The sequence below is a fragment of the Carcharhinus amblyrhynchos genome, chromosome 4 (genome assembly GCF_965287045.1).
Source record: "Carcharhinus amblyrhynchos chromosome 4, sCarAmb.v2.hapA, whole genome shotgun sequence".
Lineage (NCBI taxonomy): Eukaryota > Metazoa > Chordata > Chondrichthyes > Carcharhiniformes > Carcharhinidae > Carcharhinus > Carcharhinus amblyrhynchos.
The window spans coordinates 13,987,474-14,008,083 of record NC_137327.1 but is presented as its reverse complement, the minus strand read 5'-3'; the positions used below and the strand labels follow the sequence as shown (position 1 = coordinate 14,008,083).

The following is a 20,610-nucleotide window of genomic DNA, read 5'->3' as shown; positions in this document are numbered from 1 at the left end:
GTCATTCATATTCATGATTTGGATGAGAATGTATGAGGCATGGTTAGTAAGTTTGCAGATGACACCAAGATTAGTGGCATAGTGGACAGTGAATAAGATTATCTAGGGTTGCAACGGAATCTTGATTAATTGGGCCAGTGGGCTGATGAATGACAGATGGAATTTAATTGAGATAAATGCGAAGTGATGCATTTTGGTAGATTGAACCAGGGCAGGACTTGCTCAGTTAACAGTAGGGTGTTGGGGAGAGTTACAGAACAAAGAGACCTAGGGGTACAGGTTCATAGCTGTTTGAAAGTGGAATCACAAGTGGGCAAAGTGGTGATGAAGGCATGCTTGGTTTCGTTGGTCAGAACATTGAATACAGGAGTTGTGACATCTTGTTGAAGTTGTACAGACATTGGTAAGATCACACTTGGAATACTGTACACAGATCTGGTCATCTTATTATAGAAAGAATATTATTAAACTAAAAAGAGTGCAGAAAAGATTTACTAGAGTACTACTGGGACTTAACAGTTTGAGTTATAAGGAGATCATGGAAAGGCTGGGACTTTCTTCTCTGGCGCATAGGAGACTTAGGGGTGATCTTACAGAGGCCCATACAATAATGAGTGGCATACATCAGCTAGATAGTCAATACTTTTTCCCAAAGGTGGGGGAGTCTAAAACTAGAGGGCATAGATTTAAGATGAGAGGGGAGAGATACAAAAGGGTCCAGAGGGCCATTTTTTTCAGGGTGATGAGTGTCTGGAACAAGCTGCCAGAGCTAGTAGTAGAGGCAGGAACAGTTTTGTCTTTTATAAAGTGTTAAGACAGTTACATGGATAAGATGGCTATGGAGGGATATGGGCCAAACACAGGCAACTGGGACTAGCTGAGTGGTTTAAAAAAGGGACGGCATGGACAAGTTGGGCCAAAGGGCACGCTGCAAACCTCTATGACGTTATGACCATTAGGAAAGAACGAGACAGACTGTGCAGTGCAGAGGGGAGGGAGGACATCCTGGGGAGCATGCTATTTTGCACTTCCAAGGGAGAATACAGAAACAATTCAAGATGAGCAATCAATGTTTTATAAAATCGAGAAAGCATGAAGGGCTGCAATGGGGAAAGATTGGGGAGTTAGAAATGAAAAACTGCTGAGCACATAGGAGAAATATTGCCAAAAACACACAAGGGTGTGGACGTGCCATTTTAGGATTGGAGGGGGGAGTAGGAAGTGGGCGGGGGTCGGGTGATCGTCAAAGCCTGCTGCCAGAGATCTGAGACCACAAGACAAACCTAACACTGTTAGAATCTCATTTAAATAACTTGGGGAGTTACCAATGCCTGAGAGGTTTAGGTGGCCCATTTTTACCAGGATGAATTTCAGGTTAATTTTGTCACCAACAGCAGCCCGAAGTCCTGAGTGGGGAGTTAGAGTCGTGATGGAAGGGAGCAGAAGTTGATAGGGTGAAGGTAGGCACTCCCCTTGTGGCTTCAGAGAAAGATTTTTTAAAGGACCTTTTGGTGATAGCCTGTGCTGTTCACCTTTTGGCTCAGATCAAGAGTCAGAACAAGCTCAAGTTGAAACGCCTCATCTTGTCAGCTTGGATCTTGTTTGTGTCCCTTGTGGAATCATGAATTCGGGTTTGCCCAGTGATGGCATGATGGCACAGTGGTTAGCACTGCTGGCTCACAGTGCCAGGGACCCAGGTTCAATTCTGGCTTCAGGTCACTGTTTGTGTGGAGTTTGCACATTCTCCCTGTGTCTACATGGGTTTCTTTCAGGTGCTCCGGTTTCCCCCCATATCCAAATATGTGTGGGTTAGGTTGATTGGCTATGCCAAATTGACCCTAGTGTTAGGGACTTAGTAGGGTAAATATATGGGGTTATGGAGATAGGGCCTGGGTGGGATTGTGGTTGGTGCAGACTTGATGGACCAAATGGCCTCCTTCTGCACTGTAGGGTTTGTTTTGATCTTAAAGGATGGGATAAAAAGAATGTTTTAAATGTCTGTGTTCAAATAACAGGAACCAATGATGTATTGGAATCCTATTCACAGTTTTACTGGGGTCCACAAGATTGGTCCCTTTCCCACATTGAGCCTTACTGGGTGTAACTAACAATTTCTATATTTTAAGCCTTGCAGCTAATTTAGGTCTTGCAGAGATTGAAAAGCCCAATTTTAACACATGGTGTAAATCAGAGTTATGGGGCACAAAGTGGGCAGCAAACCTGAATGTAAGCAGCAGAATTTAACTCCTGGACTGGATGCTCCAACATTGACTTCTTCTCATAGCTGGGGGGGATTGTGTCATTGTTGCGGGGCAGAATTCAAAATCTGTTTTTGGGGGTCGGTGTTGCTGGGATGGGGTTTTGATGCCAGAGACCCATCAAAATTGTCCTCAACAAGGTATCCAAAGAATAGAAGGAAGGTAATTGCAAAGTAAACCTTCAGATTATATGGACCTTAGTTAGGCTGTTCTTGGGTGGGTGGTCTTCCCATTCCTGAATTCAGCGAAGTTCAAATGCCTGGGGGAGTTGAGTAGGGTGAGGACAGACAGCGCATCTGGAATACAAAACAATTTAGTCCCACAGAATCTCAACCCCTGCCCACACTATTCCTTCCAGTTGATGATGCCTGGGTGGGGGATGTGAGGTGGTGGGATGAGAGTCAGGGCTGGCGATCAGGAGGCTGGCAACGTCAGTGGTGGGGGTGGGGGGCATGTAAACCAGTCTCCCAGTATAATGGGAGATTGATGCATATGCAATGACTCGCTGAGCAGACTGATGCTGACCTCTTCAGCGGGATTAGGCTCCACCCCCTCCCTCTACTGGCATGAATCATTTGATGACCTCAGTATGGCACAAAGTGCCTTAAATTCATTTAATTAAGCTTGCCCACAAAAAGGTGGGAAAGGCCCCCATTTTATTGCCTGTTAGGCACTTAGTATATTTTTGGAAAAATCTCACCCTTCACATTCTAAAATCTGATGTAAATGAGATACATTAATGATTCATCCAAATTACTAGTATTGTTCCAGGTAAAGTCCTTCATCTAATCCAAATGCATTTTCAAATTGAGTAGGAGGAGGCAACAGAAATGGCATTTATTTGGACCACACATCTCTTTTCAAAACTGTGTACAATAAAATTTTTGTTTTTGATGCAAGCCAACATTTCTTACCATAGTTTCTTATGAATGTACAATAAAATAATTCATTGGTTCCTGTTCGTGATGCTGGATCACTAGTGCAATAATTATGCTATTACATCAAGCATCCCTAAAGCCACTCTACATCCCAAATCTCCTTTGAAGATTTTCTTTAAAATTCATCCTTTTAATGATAGCTTTTTGTCATCTCTCCTAATTTCTTCTATTTCCAAACAGTCAGTGTGAAATACCTTTGGGCATTGTTACAATAAAGATGCTATATAATTACAAGTTACCCCTTGGTTACAGAAGGGTTCGAAGGGATTTTTTTTAACATCACCCTCTTCAGTTTTTGTGTGCTTTTACAGGCTCCTGGGATGAAAGGAAAAATCTGACAACCCCTACCACCACTCTCTAACACCCACACCATCCACTGGGAAAAGAACTTAGCTAAAAGATAGTTTTGTGTCCAACTCTTGAAGGAAAGAAATCATAAGACATATGTTAGAGGAGATAGTTACCTGATTTAAACCCACCCAAGCACGATGACATGTCTTCCTGAGTGCCTTTTGCAGCAAAACAAATGATGGGGTGTGGGTGAAAAGTCTCACTCATATGTACAATTTCAAATGTCAAAACAATTTACTTTCCCTCTTTATGTAAGGTGAAGTTGGTTCCCAATTCATATCTGTAAATGAGGCTGGACCGGCCACCATTTAAGTCAAAATATACCTTGGAACTACTATAGTGAATGCTTAGTAAGTGGCACAAATCTAATGTAGGAATGAACCCATTTATATGAAGTGAGTTTTAATACCCACCTAGTAAGTATTCATTATCAGTACTCATTGCCAGCAATAATTTCTCAGTTTACACGTTGCTGGTAACTTTTTGCAGAGTAATAAGAATGACTTCCTGTCCCTCTCCTATACCGGCCTATTAAAATAGGAGATTTTATAAAATGTTTAATATGAATAATTAACAAAAATGATTAAAACATGTAAATTAGACATTATAACATCACTTTTGGGCGGCACAGTGGTTAGCACTTCTGCCTCACAGTGCCAGGGACCCAGGTTCAATTCCAGCCTCTTCACTGGTTGTGTGGAATCTGCACGTTCTCCTCGTGTCTACTTGGGTTTTCTCCAAGTGCTCCAGTTTCCTCCCACAGTCAGAAAGACATGCTGGTTAGGTGCATTGGCTGTGCTAAATTCTCCCTCAGTGTACGCTGGAGTGTGGCAACTAGAGGATTTTCACAGTAACTTCATTGCAGTGTCAATGTAAGCATACTTGTGACACTAATGAATAAACTTTATTGGTGGTATATTCCAGTTATTGAAGCATCATTTGACTCATGATAAATAATACTTTATAAATAATTTCTTGTTGGAAAATTAAATCTCGTCTGAGAGGATTAGGCTGACTTAGTCTACTGTGCAGTGAGAAGGAGTACTCCTGACTGTGGGAATTGACTGACAAAAGTATGAATTAATACTGTTTCTAACCATTCTATTGAAATCATTACTTTTATGTCAATAGCTGAATTTAATTTATTCAGAAATGGGCTCCATTCCATTCTCCCTTCAAAGCAATAAATAGTTACTTGTTATTGACCAAAGTACAGATTGAAAATCTTGTTCAAATGAACATTCCAGGCTTATTAACGCATGACACTTCTCTTATTATATGTATATATTTATTGCTGGTGGCATGCCAAGACTGTAAAAGTCAACTTACAGTTATGCACTCACAGTTGTCTGTCATGCTTAGCTGTTTAGCAATGTTTCTCACTGACATTTTAAAACCCTTTCAAGTCAGGATGGTGTGTAACTTGAAGGGCTAGTTGCAGGTGGTGGTATTCCCATGCATCTGCTGCTCTTGCCCTTCTAGCTGCTGGACACCACAGGTTTGGAAGGTGATGTTGAAGGAGCCTTGGCGAGTTGCTGCAGTGAATCTTGTAAATAGTAAACATTGCTCAGAGTGCTGGCTTGTTGTTTGACAGTTGCCAGCAGACCATTCTGACATTGTGGCTATGTTTCTGTACTGGCAGCTTCTCAATTGGATTTCAAACAAAAACCGTACACTGTAAAAATGCCGACTTATTGTAAAAAGGAGTTTTGATAAGCTGAATTTGTGAGATTTTAAGGATTTGTGAGATTTTCCATTCTGGTGCTCCGAATGTACTTTGAGAAATTATGCAACTTCAAGCCCATAATTTTCTGTCTATTAATTTTAGTGCTGGAAAGTCAAAGGGTGGGCGTGCAATTTCCTGCTACGCACTGTTGCCATCTGCCAGGAGCATTGCAGCAGAAAACTTCCCTATCACCACATGATTGCCACAAGCTGTGCTTAATACAAATAATTTCACTCAGGGAATTGGTTTCAGTTCATTCATTTTAGATGTTGTAAGATGTAAGTTTAAAAAAGTTGATTTAATTCTTTAAATGATTTCTAAAACTTTGATTTGATTTGATTTATTATTGTCATAACATACAGTGAAAAGTATTGTTTCTTGCGCGCTATACAGACAAAACGTACCGTTCATAGAGAAGGGAATGAGAGAGTACAGAATATGTTACAGTCATAGCTAGGGTGTAGGGAAAGATCAACTTAATGCAAGATAAATCCATTCAAAAATCGTGACAGCAGTAGGAAAGAAGCTGTTCTTGAGCCGGTTAGTATGTGACTTCTGACTTTTGTATCTTTTTCCTGAAGGAAAAAGGTAGAAGAGAGAATGTCCGGGGTGTAAGGGGTCCTTAACTATTAAGGACAGTGGTTTATTTTAACATGTGCTGGCATTTATTACAACTTCAGCTAATAATTGTGTTGATCTGATCTTAACCAAGTTATTAGATAAAAGACCGAGCATAGGTGAAAATCTGAGTTGAGGCAAAGATAAGGCATGAAAAGTGATTTAACCACATTACCTCAAGTGGAAATTACAAAAGGTTGTGAATGAAGTCCAGTCCATCACGCAAACCAGACTCCCATCCATTGACTCTGTCCACACTTCCCACTGCCTCAGAAATGCAGCCAGCATAATTAAGGACTCCATGCACCCTGAACATACCGTCTTCCACCTTCTTCCATCGGGAAAAATATAGAAAAGTCTGAGGTCACATACCAAACAACCCAAGAACAACTTCTTCCCTGCTGCCATCAGATTTTTGAATGGACTTATCTTGATTAAGTTGATCTTTCTCTACACCCTAGCTATGACTGTAACACTACATCCTGCATTGTCTCCTTTCCTGCTCTATGAATATTATGTTTTGTCTGGAGAGTGAGCAAGAAATAATACTTTTCACTATATTGATACATGTGACAATAATAAATCAAACGAAAAATCAAAATAATCTCAGGGTCTTATGATCAATGTAAGACTTCAATTTGCATTGCAAAACATCTTCATGCCTGTTTCAGTCAGACGCGATGCTTGCTGTCTATAAACCCAACTGCATGTGGTGGGCTTTGGGCAGCAACAGTGTGACCAAGGTGCCATCCAATTTTCAAGTATTGTCTGTTCAATTACACAGGCACAAAAATGACAATGGAGTCCATAACTCAAACCGTAGCAATGCCTTCAAGATGGGACAGTGATAAAGAAATTCCAGTTAAAGCTAAAACATTTCTATTGAGTATGTAAAAGCTTGTTAAAAAAAAAGAGTTTGTAGGCCAAGAAACTGTTTATAGCCTGTCATCCAAACTCTTTGATCCAGGATCATATTTTTTTGGCATCCTAGTGCAAAATTGTCAGCAGTGTGTCCCAGTCCTTGAAGTTTGCTGCTATATAGGGATTTACCAACACGAGAAAAGCCCTAAGTAGCGTAATAGTGTTTACTTATGACTAGATGTTCAGCCAATATTGTCAATAGGTTCTGCAGAGAAACTCCCTGCTAAGCACAGCTCAGTGAATTTGCTTCCACTCTGGCTTACAACGTTGCTGGCATGGCAGTCAAGTGAAAGAGCAGTGAAGAGAGGAGAACTCTCAACTGTTCAGGGTAGTAAGGGTGTGGAATGCCCTGCCTGCAGCAGTTGTGGACTCACCAACTTTAAGGGCATTCAAATGGTCAGTGGATAGGCACATGGATAACACTGGAATAGTTTAGGTTAGAGGGTCATTAGATTGGTTCTACTGGTCGGCGCAACATTGAGGGCCAAAGGGCCTGTACTGCGCTGTAATGTTCTATGTTCTATGCTCTGGGTCTTTACCATTGAATGGTGATCTAGGAGATTCTTTTGAGATGGTGGCGGCTATATTACCATTTTGTTCTGAAATCAGTATCTGTAACCCTTGACCATCAACATGACCACTGGAATTTATTATTCAGTGCTTCATTTCATTGACTCACTGTGGGCTTTTGGGGTTTTTTCCTCTACCTTTCTACCTCTTTCCCTATGCAATGTTCTCACACTCCCAGACAGTGTTTGAGATGTGAAATTCCAAAAATGCCCTGCCACCTCAACTTTCATTCATTGATCTTTTTAAAGTCTTCCCAGATTTGTTACATAAAAAGAAACTCAATCCATCTATTTATTATGTGCATGCTGATAACACCTTTAATGCCCAAAAGTGCTTCTCAGGATCAAAACCAGGCACTATCTGATACTGAGATGTATCTATCTGTCACCTTTCAGTGAATTGCATAACTTGAGAAATGGAACATTATCTTTGTTGAGAAAAGAAAGGGCAAATCCTAGGGATACACAAGCGTTCCATCAGCATTAGTAGACATCTCGGGTGCTGAAGGATATAAGAAACAGGAGCAGGAGAAAGCCATTTGGTCCCTCCAGTCTGCTCTGCCATTCAATAAGGTCATGCTTGATCTGACTGTGGCTTTAACTCCACTTTCTTGCCTGCCTCCCATAACTTCTGAGCAGAAAAGGTCAGTATTCTCTTTTATTCTTCAAGTACTGGTGAATAGAATAGGACAAAATCTCCAACCTCTCCTGTGGCTGGGATTCTGTGGTCCTGCTGCAGTGAACGGATTTTTGGCTATGCGCCAAATTCTCCATTCTCATTGGCAGCAGTGGCAGGCTGTGAATGGCCAGAGAATTCTGGCCAGTGTCGTCCCAGTTTCTTTTTTTTTAATTCACATTTTCAGCTTTTTTTAATGTTTCTTTTGCTTTACTAGTATTTTACCTGTTAATAAAAATACATACAGCTGGCCTGTTTTCGGTTGCAGCTGGAATAGTGGCTTAGATACCTATGAGCCACATCCTCTATGATAAATATTGCACTGCGTTCCTTAACATCAACCTGAGTAGGACCTCTGTATAACCTCTCAGCCAAAAAAAATGATCTCTGGCAATGGGGCATTCCCTCAATACTGACATATCTGCTTAAATTATGTATTCAAGTCTTGAAGTGAGGCTTGAACTTATACCCTTCTAATTCAGAATCAACAGTGCCACCAGCTGAGCCCATTGACCCTCATGGATAATATAAGATAACAACCTATGTGTGTATCTGTGAAACATGTGTAAAGATTGACAAGTGGAAATCTATAGTCAGCATATGATGGCCACCCCATGCTGCAATTGGACTTTGCCAAAGACTTTCAATATAAATCAAAGTGTGAGTTTAACACTCACTGTACGATCTCAGAATCAATGTTTATGAATAATTCCAACTAACTTCAGTATCTGTCTTCTATCCTAATTTTTTTTAAATTTCAGTTTAAAACTTAGCATTCATTACATCATCTGGAAACTGTCTTGGAAGGATTACTGAGCTTGACAATGTGAGGGAGTAAAATGTATAGAATTGAAAGAACGATGTTCCCTAAAACACTTGGTTAATGGTGTACCTGTTGTTGCTCTCTCTACTCCTTCACACTTTAATGTCATTGGCTCCTGTTATCCAATTCGATTGTGATTAGGGCAAATAATTTGATGTGATATTGATATCCCCATAACAAGTCTTACAGGTTTGTACATTTAGCCACAGTGAGTTTTTTACTCCTGCACTGGCCATCTCCAATTCTCACCCCCTTCATATACAAGATATGGAGAAAGATTGGAAAAGTATGATTAATTGGTCAACTCTTTAAAATAGATAGCACAGGCATGGTGGGCCGAATGATTCCTATACATGAACCATAGAATCCCTACAGTGCAAAAGGAAGCTATTCAGGCATCGAGTCTGCACCTTTTCCCTGACAGAGCATCTTACCCAAGCCCACCGCTCCCTGTACCATTTACCATGGCTCATCCGCTCAAGAACACCAGGTTTAAGTTGTCAGACTTTTTACTGTGTTTACCCCAGTCCAACGCCAGCATATGCACATCATCCACCTAACCCACACATTTCTGGACACCAAGGTACAAATTAACATAGCCAATCTACCAAACCCACACATTTTAGAACTGTGGGAGGAAATTGGAGCAACCAGAGGAAACCCACGCAGGCATGGGGGGGAAGGTGCAAACTCCACACAGGCAGTGACCAAAGGCCAGAATGGAATCCAGGTCCCTGGTGCTATAAGGCAGAAGTGCTAACCATTGTGCCACTCTTATGCCATAAGATTTGATGATAAAAGTGGAATTGGTGGAAGTTTTGAGCTGACCACGCAAGAACCCTCATGTGAAGCACAATTTGCTGCCCAAGTATTACAATTCTGCTTTAAATTCCAGTGAAAATCAGTTCCGAATAATTGAAAACCATCATACTCCCAACAAAAACTTTAAACAGTAGAGAAGAATTCAAAATCATACTAATGCTTGTTAATTTGCTGACTCAATTTTCCAATCCAACACAGATTCCAACCTATCCAGTTACTTGATAACAGGCACTACCACACTATCAAGTGCCCTGCCTTCAGTCAACTAAGTTCTGGGTCATTGTTGTTAAACTTGTTCATCTGTCTACTCCTCTCTCCTCCATGAATAAGGGTCCTTAAAACCCACTTCACTGATCAAGCTTTTGGTCATCTGGCCTAGACTTCGCCTCTGACTCTATATAATCTATTCTGTCCGTCAGGTTCCAGTGAAACAAATTGGTCACTTTGAAACTTTCTGGGACATCCTGGGATCATGGAAGACACCAGCAGAAGTGCAAGCCTCAGTTTGCGCTGCTGTCTCACAGCACCAGGGGCCTGGGTTTGATTCCGGCCTCTGTATATATTTAGTTTCTACATTCTCCCCGTGTCTGCGTGGGTTTCCTCTAGGTGTTCCCGTTTCCTCCCACAGTCCAGCAATGTGCAAGTTAGGTGGATTGGCCATGCCAAATTGCCCCTGAGTGTCAGGGGGCACGGGGATACGGCATTGTTGTCAGCGCAGGTTCAATAGGCCAACTGGCTTCCTTCTGGATAAAAGCAAATTATCGGGATGCTGTAATCTAAAACCAAAAGAGAAAACGCTGGAAAAATCTCAGCAGGTCTGGCAGCATCTGTAAGGAGAGAAAGAAGCTGACATTTCGTGTCCAGATGACCCTTTGCTGAAGATTCACCCTACAGTATAAATATCTCCCACTTTCTATGCCTTCTAGCTTTGACAAAGGGTTATCTGGACTCGGAACATCAGCTCCTTTCTCTTCTTACAGATGCTGCCAGACCTGCTGAGATTTTCCTGCCGCCTTTTTTTGACCTCCTTCTGAACTGTAGCGATCCTGTGATTCTCTGATTCTTTTCTTTATTTCTTTCCATTCACAATGGCAATGATTTGGTATTGAATTGGATCAACTGAAGCAGGGATGTTCTCAATAATTTAAAACCAGCAGGTCCACGCGATGGCGCTACAGGGAAATATATTGGTCAGATTTTAGATTTTCTTTGGAAATTACAAGACTCAACAGTTGGCCCGCGGCGTCCAATTTTGTCAAGAGTTCTTTTTGCTTTGTTTTGATGTGTTGTTTGTCGGAGAGGTTTGCGAACGTCGAATATATTTTTTTAAAAACTTCTGTCTCTCAGCTGTAAACCATTTTAGATTTTTAATGTCCATATATACAGATTACACGTCTGCTCGTAGGGATACACAGTTGTACGGGTATAAATGTAGATATAGATTGGAATGCGATATCGGCAACTCAGAACAAATGATGAATAGTTCACGTGTGAATTTAACCATCTATTTACACCAGCAAAACTCCTTATGGTAAAAGTAATCAACACTTAAAATAAACAAGGAGCGATCTCCTTCAAAATTGCAACGGAATGTCTACTTGGAATCAGCACTGTCAATAAATTGGAAGAAATAAGAGGAAAAAGTTGGAGAAATAATGAGAACCGACCTGGGCATAATGAGTACAATAACTTGGAACTTTAATACAACGACATTCACGTCCTTTGAAAAAAATATACCTCTTGAATTTCACAACTTGCTTAAAATAAATCATATAAAATATACCTACGCGTACGTGAATATCTTCTTATGCACTTATTATTAGTTATAGTGCTGTGATGGCTTCCTTAATAATGCGACAATTATATCCCAGTGTTATAGCACTGATCACAAAATTGTGGAAATATGCCATTATCGGAATGTGACTGTCGATGGTATATTGCCTATATTATGCATGCAAAGAATTCTTCAGCAGCAGCGAGGAACAGCCTGGACCGATGTGTTTGTGTGTGGGGCTGGGGGCGGGGTATTATTATCTTGTATCCAAATGTCTAAATTTACTTTTATCCGGATATTTAAAAAAAAATCGGAGCCTTCTGCTGAGCAGCGGCGGTCATTACTTTTGTTTCTGGTTGAGGCATTGCATTTTGGGGGTGGCTGTTTGTTTGTACAGATAATTACAGAAGTTAAATAACACCGATAATCCGAGAGGCACAGGCTTTCAAATAAATTACACCCCAGTTCTGAGATGTCAAGTTTGAAACGTTGCAGTTTCAGTTGTCCAGGACCTTGGGAGCAACGCGGCCTGCGGTGGGTCCACGCCATCCAACCTCTCCCGCTTTAAACTAGACTACACATTTGCAGGCCTAAACTGCATGTTTGTTTTTTATTATTTTACTGAATTATACAATATCATGTTAGACTCCATACACAAAATAAAAGAACGTTTCATTTTGTTCATCTACAGACAGTACAAACCAACTCGCCTATGAGTCCACATGAATTACATTGGTATACAGTGCATAAAGATTAAAGTTTAAAAAGTCAGGTGTCACAATACTGTTTTTTTAAATCCTTCCCAAATGTCAAGAGACACTAAAATATGTATTTTCCCAATACATATTCAAATTAAAAAAAGGTTAGGGTAACTTTTTTTAATTAAAAAATGCATGTTAGGCTTGATTTACATTAAATGACGAAAAATATCTATAGGAACGGCAAATATTGCCAACAAACTGCACCATTGACTTATTTTACAATACTGATCAGTTTTGGAGGCTATGCGGTGTTCTTTATGATGGGTAGCTAAAAAAAAGAATAAATAGGAACTATTAGATTGAGCTTCGCTGAAAGTGCCTTCACAAATTGTATTTTTTTTCTTCTCTAGTAATAATCCTGGATTCGCTTATTGCTTTAAATAAGGATCCAAATAAAGTTTCTATGGACAAGAACGCACCACTTCGGTTGATGAGCACTACTGCAGTGCAAGGCCGCGGGGGGAGCATATTCCACTGGTTTCCTACACAGTATCACATTACACAAGGTTTGATATCTTGGTAAGTCACTTGCTGATGATAGTAAGATCCATTAGTTGATGGATGCATTGAAGGGGACGTCATGGCGTTGAAGGAGAAGACGAATTCTTTCCTGTCACACATGCTGGGAGACTGCGAGTGATATCGCGGAATTCCTGTTTAAAAAGAAAATGGGGGGGGGGGGGGAAAGAGAAAAAAATGCACGAGATGAAGAAATGCCATTCAAGTGAAACTTTATTACTAGCCTGTATTTATCACTATAAGACCGGCCTGGTAATAATAATACATTATATTCAAGCTAGGATGTGGAGAAACACATTAAAATGAATGAATCTGGTCAGATATCACGGGAGCCCATTCTCATACTGTGAAAGTCTTTACACTTGACATCTCTTATTAAAATGATAAATCCTACTAAATGGGTTGATTGTAACGTGCCCAATAGACCAATAATCAGTCACAACTCACCACCCAATGATGCATTAATCTATGGGATTATGTCTTAAATTTATGTCTATAAGTCTAATGTCATCAATCAGTTGCCATTGTTACACCACCCTTTTTAACAATTGCGGCAAATGAACCTCTGAAATCATTTGCTGATGGAAACTGCGTCCCAGTTTCCTCATCAAGTCGCCCCACGTTCTTATATTCAAGCGCACTTCACAGCAAGCGAAGATCTCGCTCTGGTTGTTTCATTGAATTGTGAAAAAAAAACCTCCCATTTAATCGGTTGAATTTATTCCACCTTATTTCTCAGGCAAGAACGAGAGGTGCGCCGACTGCCTACCATGAGGCTTAAGACATGCCATTGTGGGCTGTTACTAACAGAACCCCTTCTCTGCAAATTTCTGATCCACACAGTGTCAAAGCTACCTAGTTTCATGCTTAAATTAATTCCCTTCAAGTGTTCTCATATCTCGAAATTAGCCACTCTGAAAAAAAATCTTAGCGGCCTCCCAAACGAATTATTTCCGTTGTGTTGAGAATTTGCCCCCTGGCCGTATGGGCCATCATGCACTGTTTGTTTGTCTACATGCATTCACATTGCAATGCAATTGTGCCGGCTGAACCTAATCTGATTGTGTGGTTAAAGGGGCATATTTAATAGCATTACGCTGCTGCCCATTGTAAAAGCACAAATTTTATTTTTAAGAAAAACTTCCACCGTAAAAAAAGAGACTCTGGGGTTTAATGTCCCTCATCAATTAGTTGCTGCTTTGATTGACCAAGTAGCTAAAGTAGCTTTATATTTGGAATCAGAATCAGTTCTTGCCTAATCAGAAATTGCACATCTTCAGTTATTGGTACAGTGTGTGAGAGATCGACTTGGTCACATACTTTGTGGTTGGACTATTAAAACTGTTACTAGTCTTTACTCGTTTCAGAGAGCAAGCATTTGAGGCCCTCGACGTGGTGTGTTAGCTATTCGGTCTATTTACATTTTAAAAACCCCTGGCGGAATGCTTACATCAATGATAATATTTTAAATTACTCATGTCTTTCTCAGGATAAGCGGGAATAGAAACTTGTGCTACTTGGGAGTGGGGGGAGGGGGAGGAATCACTACTCCTTCTTCACCAACCTCCCCCCCCCCCCCCCCGCCCCCTGCCTTTCACACACACACACACACACACACACCCCACAATCCAGAATCACACAATTAATCCTGTTTCTGGCCGGGTTGCTCTGGGACTGAGCTGCACGCTATGAATCCCCAGTAGACGGGTTCTGCGGCAGGGAGTCGGCTCTTGACATTCTGATGTTGTTATTGCCGTCGGGTTGGCACCACAGTAAACACTGTCCCCGCGGGGATGGCATCGAGATGTTTTCTTTGACCACGTTTTGGAATTTGTTGGAAAAACAAAGGCCGGTTTATCCTCCCAGTTTGTTATTATTCCAGCCCAGTGACCAATTACGTGCACGGGGAGGAAGCGAAAAAACTACTTACTTCCTTAACTTAATGACACTTTAGAAACTCTTCTGCAAGACAGCAGCCCTAAATCCAGTCAATTTCTTAATGAATCTTCCTGGTATGTAGCCCCCAAACTATTTATACACGGAGATGGCGTGTGTATGTGGGGGAAAAAAGATAATCACTATTTTTGCAGAGCTTTTTTTTAATCAATGTGACCAAACCAAGTGAGATTTCACAGTCCCGTTCACTCTGCCAAATCCTTTGAGTTTTAGAATTGCTTCCCACAAAAGTAAAACGCTCTTTTTTTGGGAAATACAGCACTGGAAGAGAAGCTCTGTGAGATAAATAATTGGCTGAAATCTTTTTTAACCCATTGCTTTCAGTCACTCGCTTAAATACCAGGAAACCTCTTTTTTCTTGCCTCCGTCTTTGGTGCTTTAAAGGCTTTTGCTGCTTTTTGAGCTTAAAGCTTTAAGAGCTTACCTACAAAAAAATATAACAGCAAATGGAAAGGGGCGCTTCTGAAAATGATGGGTTCAATTTGTGGATTAATTCGCCCCAGCCAGCATTCGTTGTCTATCCCAACGTTGTCCCGTCTACCGCATAATGTGCACATTCTTAAAATTCTGTTTAAAGTGAGATACATTTATCACTTAGCAATATACTGCTCAGTTTATCGCTTAGTAATATACTGCTGTTCTGTCATGGGAGTGCCTCCTGCAACATAGAAGCATGAATACTTTTGGTTATATCTATTTGTAATACCAAAGCTCTGTACCTTGTATATCGGTAGCATTGTGGCTATTTTGGTGTATATAGGATTGGTCTAGGGAGTGCGCTTGCAGGTTTGAAGTTAGGTTCGCCGACGGGTTGCAGGGTGATAGGGACTGCTGTTTGATGTAAGGGGCCCCGTTGTTGAGTGCGGAGGTCGCTGGAGCCCACGCTGAAGCCGAGGTAGTGTACATGGAGTGAGGCTCCATCACCCCAGCACCGGTCAGCAAGGGAGAGGCGGGCACCGAGCTGTCGGCGTGGTTAGGGTAATCTCCCACGGAAGACCCTGTACAGCTCCCCATATAGTGCCCGTTGTTAGTGGAGAGGTGAGAGACAGCGTGTCCTGATAAACCTATCCCGTCCACGTTGTTGGGCAGATGTCCATTCATCATGCCAATGCCACTGTCCAGGGAAAGGCTGTTTGGGGCACAGGAGATGGGTCCTCTTGAGCCTTGGAAGTTATAACTCTCTGGGATGTGGTTGAAACCCAACCCGTTCATCATGCTGTACATGGGCTTCAGGGCTTGGCACTTTCGGCGAAAGCCCCGCGGTCTGCGTCGGAAGGATCCCTCTTCAAACATGAACTCGCTGGCGGGGTCAATGGTCCAGTAGTGGCCTTTGCCCGGTCTGCCCAGACCCTTGGGCAGTTTGATGAAACACTCATTCAGGGAGAGGTTGTGACGCACCGAGTTCTTCCAGCCCTGGTAGGAGCCCCGGAAAAAGGGGAAGCGGCTCTGGAGGAACTGGTAGATCTCGCTGAGGGTCAGCCGCTTGGTAGGCGAGCTCTGGATGGCCATCACGATCAGGGCGATGTAGGAGTAGGGCGGCTTCTCGGGGCGCCGTATGCCCGCGTTGCTCTTCTTGCTCTTGGTGGTGGAGATGGCCGATTCCATCACAGAGGTCTGACTGTTGGCTTTTTCGGTGCCGGCAGACATGGGACTGCTCTGGGCCGTGCTGTGAGCCGGCGGTTGCTGAACCTCAGCCGTCATTTGGACACTGCTCTCACTCAGCGAAACCCGGCAGTAAAAACTTTCAGTGCCTTGATTCCCCAAAAGGTCGAGCTGTTTCAAAATAAAAGTTTCTTTTGTTTGCCAGAATGTTTCTTTATCAATCTATACACACACATATATATATTGCTTTCTTTTTAAATCCGGATCTTCCAAAAAGAAGGTTGGATTGGGCGAAGGCAGTTGTGAGACGCTCTGGGGAGGAAGCCCTTCCTTCCTTCCTCGGCGCACTTATTTCTTCGGCTGTGCTGCTTTTTGCATAGGTCGCCTGGACGGGGAGTAGCTTTTCATCGCAGTTGTTCTGGCATCTGCCACGCCAAAGAGATCGCGTTTACTTATCTCTTGTCATCAGCGTCTCCAAACCTCTCGACTGTCAAAAGACGTAAAGGAACAAGGAACTCCCCGCCCCGACCCCCCTCCCACCTCGGTCAGGACTGGTGGGCTGTTAAAGCGCTCCAACACCCGCCTTCATTAGTAATTTGATGTGGTATCTGTCTTTCTCCACGCAGTTCAAGCCAACTTTTATGGCGGGGGGTGGGGGGTGGTGGTGGTGGGGGGGGGGGGGGGGGGGGAGCCTGGAGTGTGTGCTGGGGGGAATCACCATATATATATTAAGTATCTGCATACACGCAAAGAAATATTAAATGCCAGTTAATTCATAAAAGCACATCTTGAATAAGGGTCAATTATAAACCTTAATAAAGATTTCAAGTTAAAACAGGCAAGGTAGAATTCTTTTTAAATTAAGTTATTTTATTTAAAAGTCAAATAATTTTAGCAAAATAAAATGTCTGCTCGTGATTTAAGTGGGATCTGGGGAGGACAGAGTGAAGTGAAGGTATTGGTGGTCTATTTTTGTAAAAATGAAAGCAAAATTGAATCTCACAATAAGACAATGTGTCTTTTGTACTTTAAGGACCAGTTGAGGAATGGTTGATAATACATTAGTATGGGATTTCTCCTATTTAAAATGTGGATCAGATACACATTCCGTCTCTTGTTTGAGAGCTGATGTTTAATAGACAGGAACATGTACAGGATGTTTATACAAAAACAATGTAAACATCTGCAATCCGTTCCTTTAAAGAAAATTCGGTGAAATCCTATCTAATACTCTTTCTTTTCTGTTACTTATAAAATGCTCTTTGTTGCCTCACGCCTGACTGTTTAGATATTCTCTTAATATATGTTTATATATAAATAAGTCAGTACAGGCTGAATTGTGCCCAGTTTCTGGCCCACATAGTTTGCCACACACACACACACACACACACACACTCTCTGTCACTGCAAGAGAGGGAAAAAGCAGGGACGCGAACGAGTAATCCCGGCGCCTGGCATCGTTTGCGATAACGTGTCGCATCCCGACAAACGCAACCCAAGGTAAGGGGACATCGCAAGCATCTCTGCATTTCTTTCATGTAAAGTGAAAGCTTTTACACGATTAGAAGCCAAGTGTGAGAAGGACGTGCTTTGATTCAGCGTCGTGATTTAAAAAGTGCCATTCTTGCTGCTGGTTACCCATAGTTTATTAAGATGAACTACAAAAGCAGATCCATGCGACAAGCCCAGACGGCGCCTGTAACCCCGAGATTATTTTCTCTCTGGTAAGATCACGGAATTGTGTTTTTTTTTGTAAAATATCTATATATAAGCGTTGAATTTCTAATAAGGTTGGAATTACATTGGAAGAGATTTTATGCAGATAAAGCTACAATCTAAGACCCCATTGTTCTGTGTCAAATTTTTGGCGAAAATTATGAGCTTGGAAGGAATTTGCATCTATTTTCCCCCGGGAAGTTATTTCCAAATTAAAATGTGTTGCGCTTTAGGCATTCTGTAACTGATTTGCTTTCTTTAAAAGAAGTAGGGTTTGCCAAAGTGTAAGTGATTTAATATGAATACACTTTTGTAAACAGCACGACAGTCAGTGACCCGCCAATTGACTTGTAAAAACCGATTTTCCAACATTCCTCATTAATGCATTTATTCTATTCAGAATTCCGCCATCGTGACTGAATATTTTCTGTTGTCACAATAACATCGGAATATTGAAACAAAGGCACGCTTTAAAAAAAAGCAGTCTGGTTGCAAAGAGCTAGCTTATTTGTTTTAGTGATATAAATCAATAATATACTGTATCAGCGTAAAGAATAAACCGCCTCTCGCATGTGACAAAAACAAATATTGGCAATTGCAAAAGGAAAGTAACATTTTTAAAAAGCACAACAGTTAACAATATTGGGGGTGGCGGGCAGCAAACCACTCTTGCACTAAAACTGTAAGTCCAGCAAATGCGTTTGTTGTTTTTTAAACCCTGTAGCAAGTAGGATAAAGGCCGAACTATAAACTTGCTGGGTTCCTCTTTAAACCTGGATGAGAGAAATCGTAAGCCGAGCCTTGTGCTCCCAGTGGATAAGACAAATTAGAAAGTTATAAATACACCGATGTATTCAAGTGACATATTTGCCTAAACAGTTTACAGATTCTTCTGTTAATACTTGAGGTTCATTATCGAATGGGCTGTTGTTAGGATGTCTTTCCATCGATTATGCTTGCAGCATTTGATTCCCCTGCTTTGATTGAATGTGCGACAGTGCTTCTTTACAATAATATATACCCATCTGCTGAATTATTGTAATTCACATACCTTACCCACCTGCTCACGGGTACATTATCTACTGGGAGAATTCTTGGACATGATTTATTCCCAGTGAATAAAGAATGGATCCCGGCAAACACAAAAACTTGTAAGTTTCACTGCGCAAACTAATGTAAAAATATATTCCGGTTTCATGCATGTAGTTGCAATAATATGACATAGTAACTCAAAATATTATACAATTATGTGTTTTAAGTAAAGTGCTTATAGACGGGTCTAACCTTCATGAGCTGACGAATTGTAAAGACTACGCTGTGATATGATTATATTTTGTTATCGTGTGTATTGTGGCAAACGATTTAGAAGTAGCGTCGCTTTATCTTTGGAACACAGGAAAATAGGAACATGTTTTATAAATTCGCCTTACTGTGATAAGCAATACATATATCTTAAATATTTCTATCATATATGTTATTTATAGAATATATTGTATATATTGTATACATTATATATCCCCATATTTTAGGTATTGGGTCCATTTCTTTTAGTACAAAGGGCAGATTAGATAAATAAAAGTAGTTTCATAGTTTCATCTATCTGCAGAGAAAGAAAACTGGTGGAAATTGATCGCAGCTGATTGCATGAACTCCGTCCTTTATATCCGATTCAAATTCATTTAGGTGAAGTGATCATAAGTCCCTTTTCTGTTGGCCGTATCATAGCTTAAAAAATACTATTAAAGTTAAAATGCGAATCGATTATAAGTTAAATAATTTTATCAAAAGATGTATAAATTCGATTCCAGGTATAAAGTACTGATTCAATGTTGCTTATCGAGCTGAAACAATCTAAAATTATACATCTACATTTAAAATATTTAATCAGTTGTAAAGTATGGAGCGCCAGTGTTTTACATTTCCCATCCCACCCTCTTGGGGCAGTTTGATTCTACCGCCTACCACGAACGCCCATTAAAAAACAGTTTCCTTTTAAGATCAAATTCGGGCATCGAACAAGCCAAGTCGATTGTATTCGAGATTGCATAGGGGGTGTAAATAAAATTGATACAAGGGGTATTATGGTCCACGAAGACCCGGGTTTGGGTTAAGTTATTGTAAACAGGCTGCGTAATCAGTGACCCTGTTAGCCGGGGCCAGGCATTTATCAGCACTGAAGCCTGAGGTAGAGGGAGCCCAGACCACCCACGGCTGGAATTAAGGCACGCGTGTGCCCCGTTCCACTCCCTGCTTTTAATTAGGCTCTCCCTCCCCGAGATCACCTTCGACAGGGATTATTTTAAAATGTGCAAACCCTCCCGACACAAAACTTCGGGGCAGCCAAGGAAATTGATCTCTCAAAGTTTACGCGAGGCGAGGGGGTAGTGACAGGAGTAATTCCATCAACTGTTAAAAGTTTCTCTTCACCGCCCCCCCCCCCCCCCCCCCCGCCCCCAGCCCACAAGGTGATGACAGAATAATGTAGTGTCTTAATGGACGCACAGGGACGGTTCTTGAATATTAAAAAGAAATAGCCTTGCATATGTCCTGTATGAAGGACTTGGAAAAGATTCGAATTGT

The 20,610-nt window shown here is 41.3% G+C and overlaps 1 protein-coding gene across 1 annotated transcript; it reads right to left on the bottom strand.

The window, feature by feature from the left end:
- Positions 1 to 12,117: 12,117 nt before the first annotated feature.
- On the bottom strand, positions 12,118 to 16,413 carry foxf1 (forkhead box F1). The gene is made up of 2 exons (XM_080188072.1): positions 15,432 to 16,413; positions 12,118 to 12,890 (listed from the first exon to the last, which is right to left on the bottom strand). Exons 1-2 carry the CDS (start codon positions 16,411 to 16,413, stop codon positions 12,730 to 12,732), a joined length of 1,143 nt encoding a protein of 380 aa, XP_080044198.1. The 3' UTR covers positions 12,118 to 12,729.
- Between the last annotated feature and the right edge of the window lie 4,197 nt (positions 16,414 to 20,610).

Bases quoted from the DNA above. Each gene is read 5' to 3' on its own strand.
- foxf1 (XM_080188072.1), bottom strand. From the start codon at position 16,413: ATGACGGCTGAGGTTCAGCAACCGCCGGCTCACAGCACGGCCCAGAGC. The intron at 12,891-15,431 runs GTACAGAGCTTT...CTTTTTAAACAG, and splicing joins CAATGCTACCGATATACAAG to GAATTCCGCGATATCACTCG.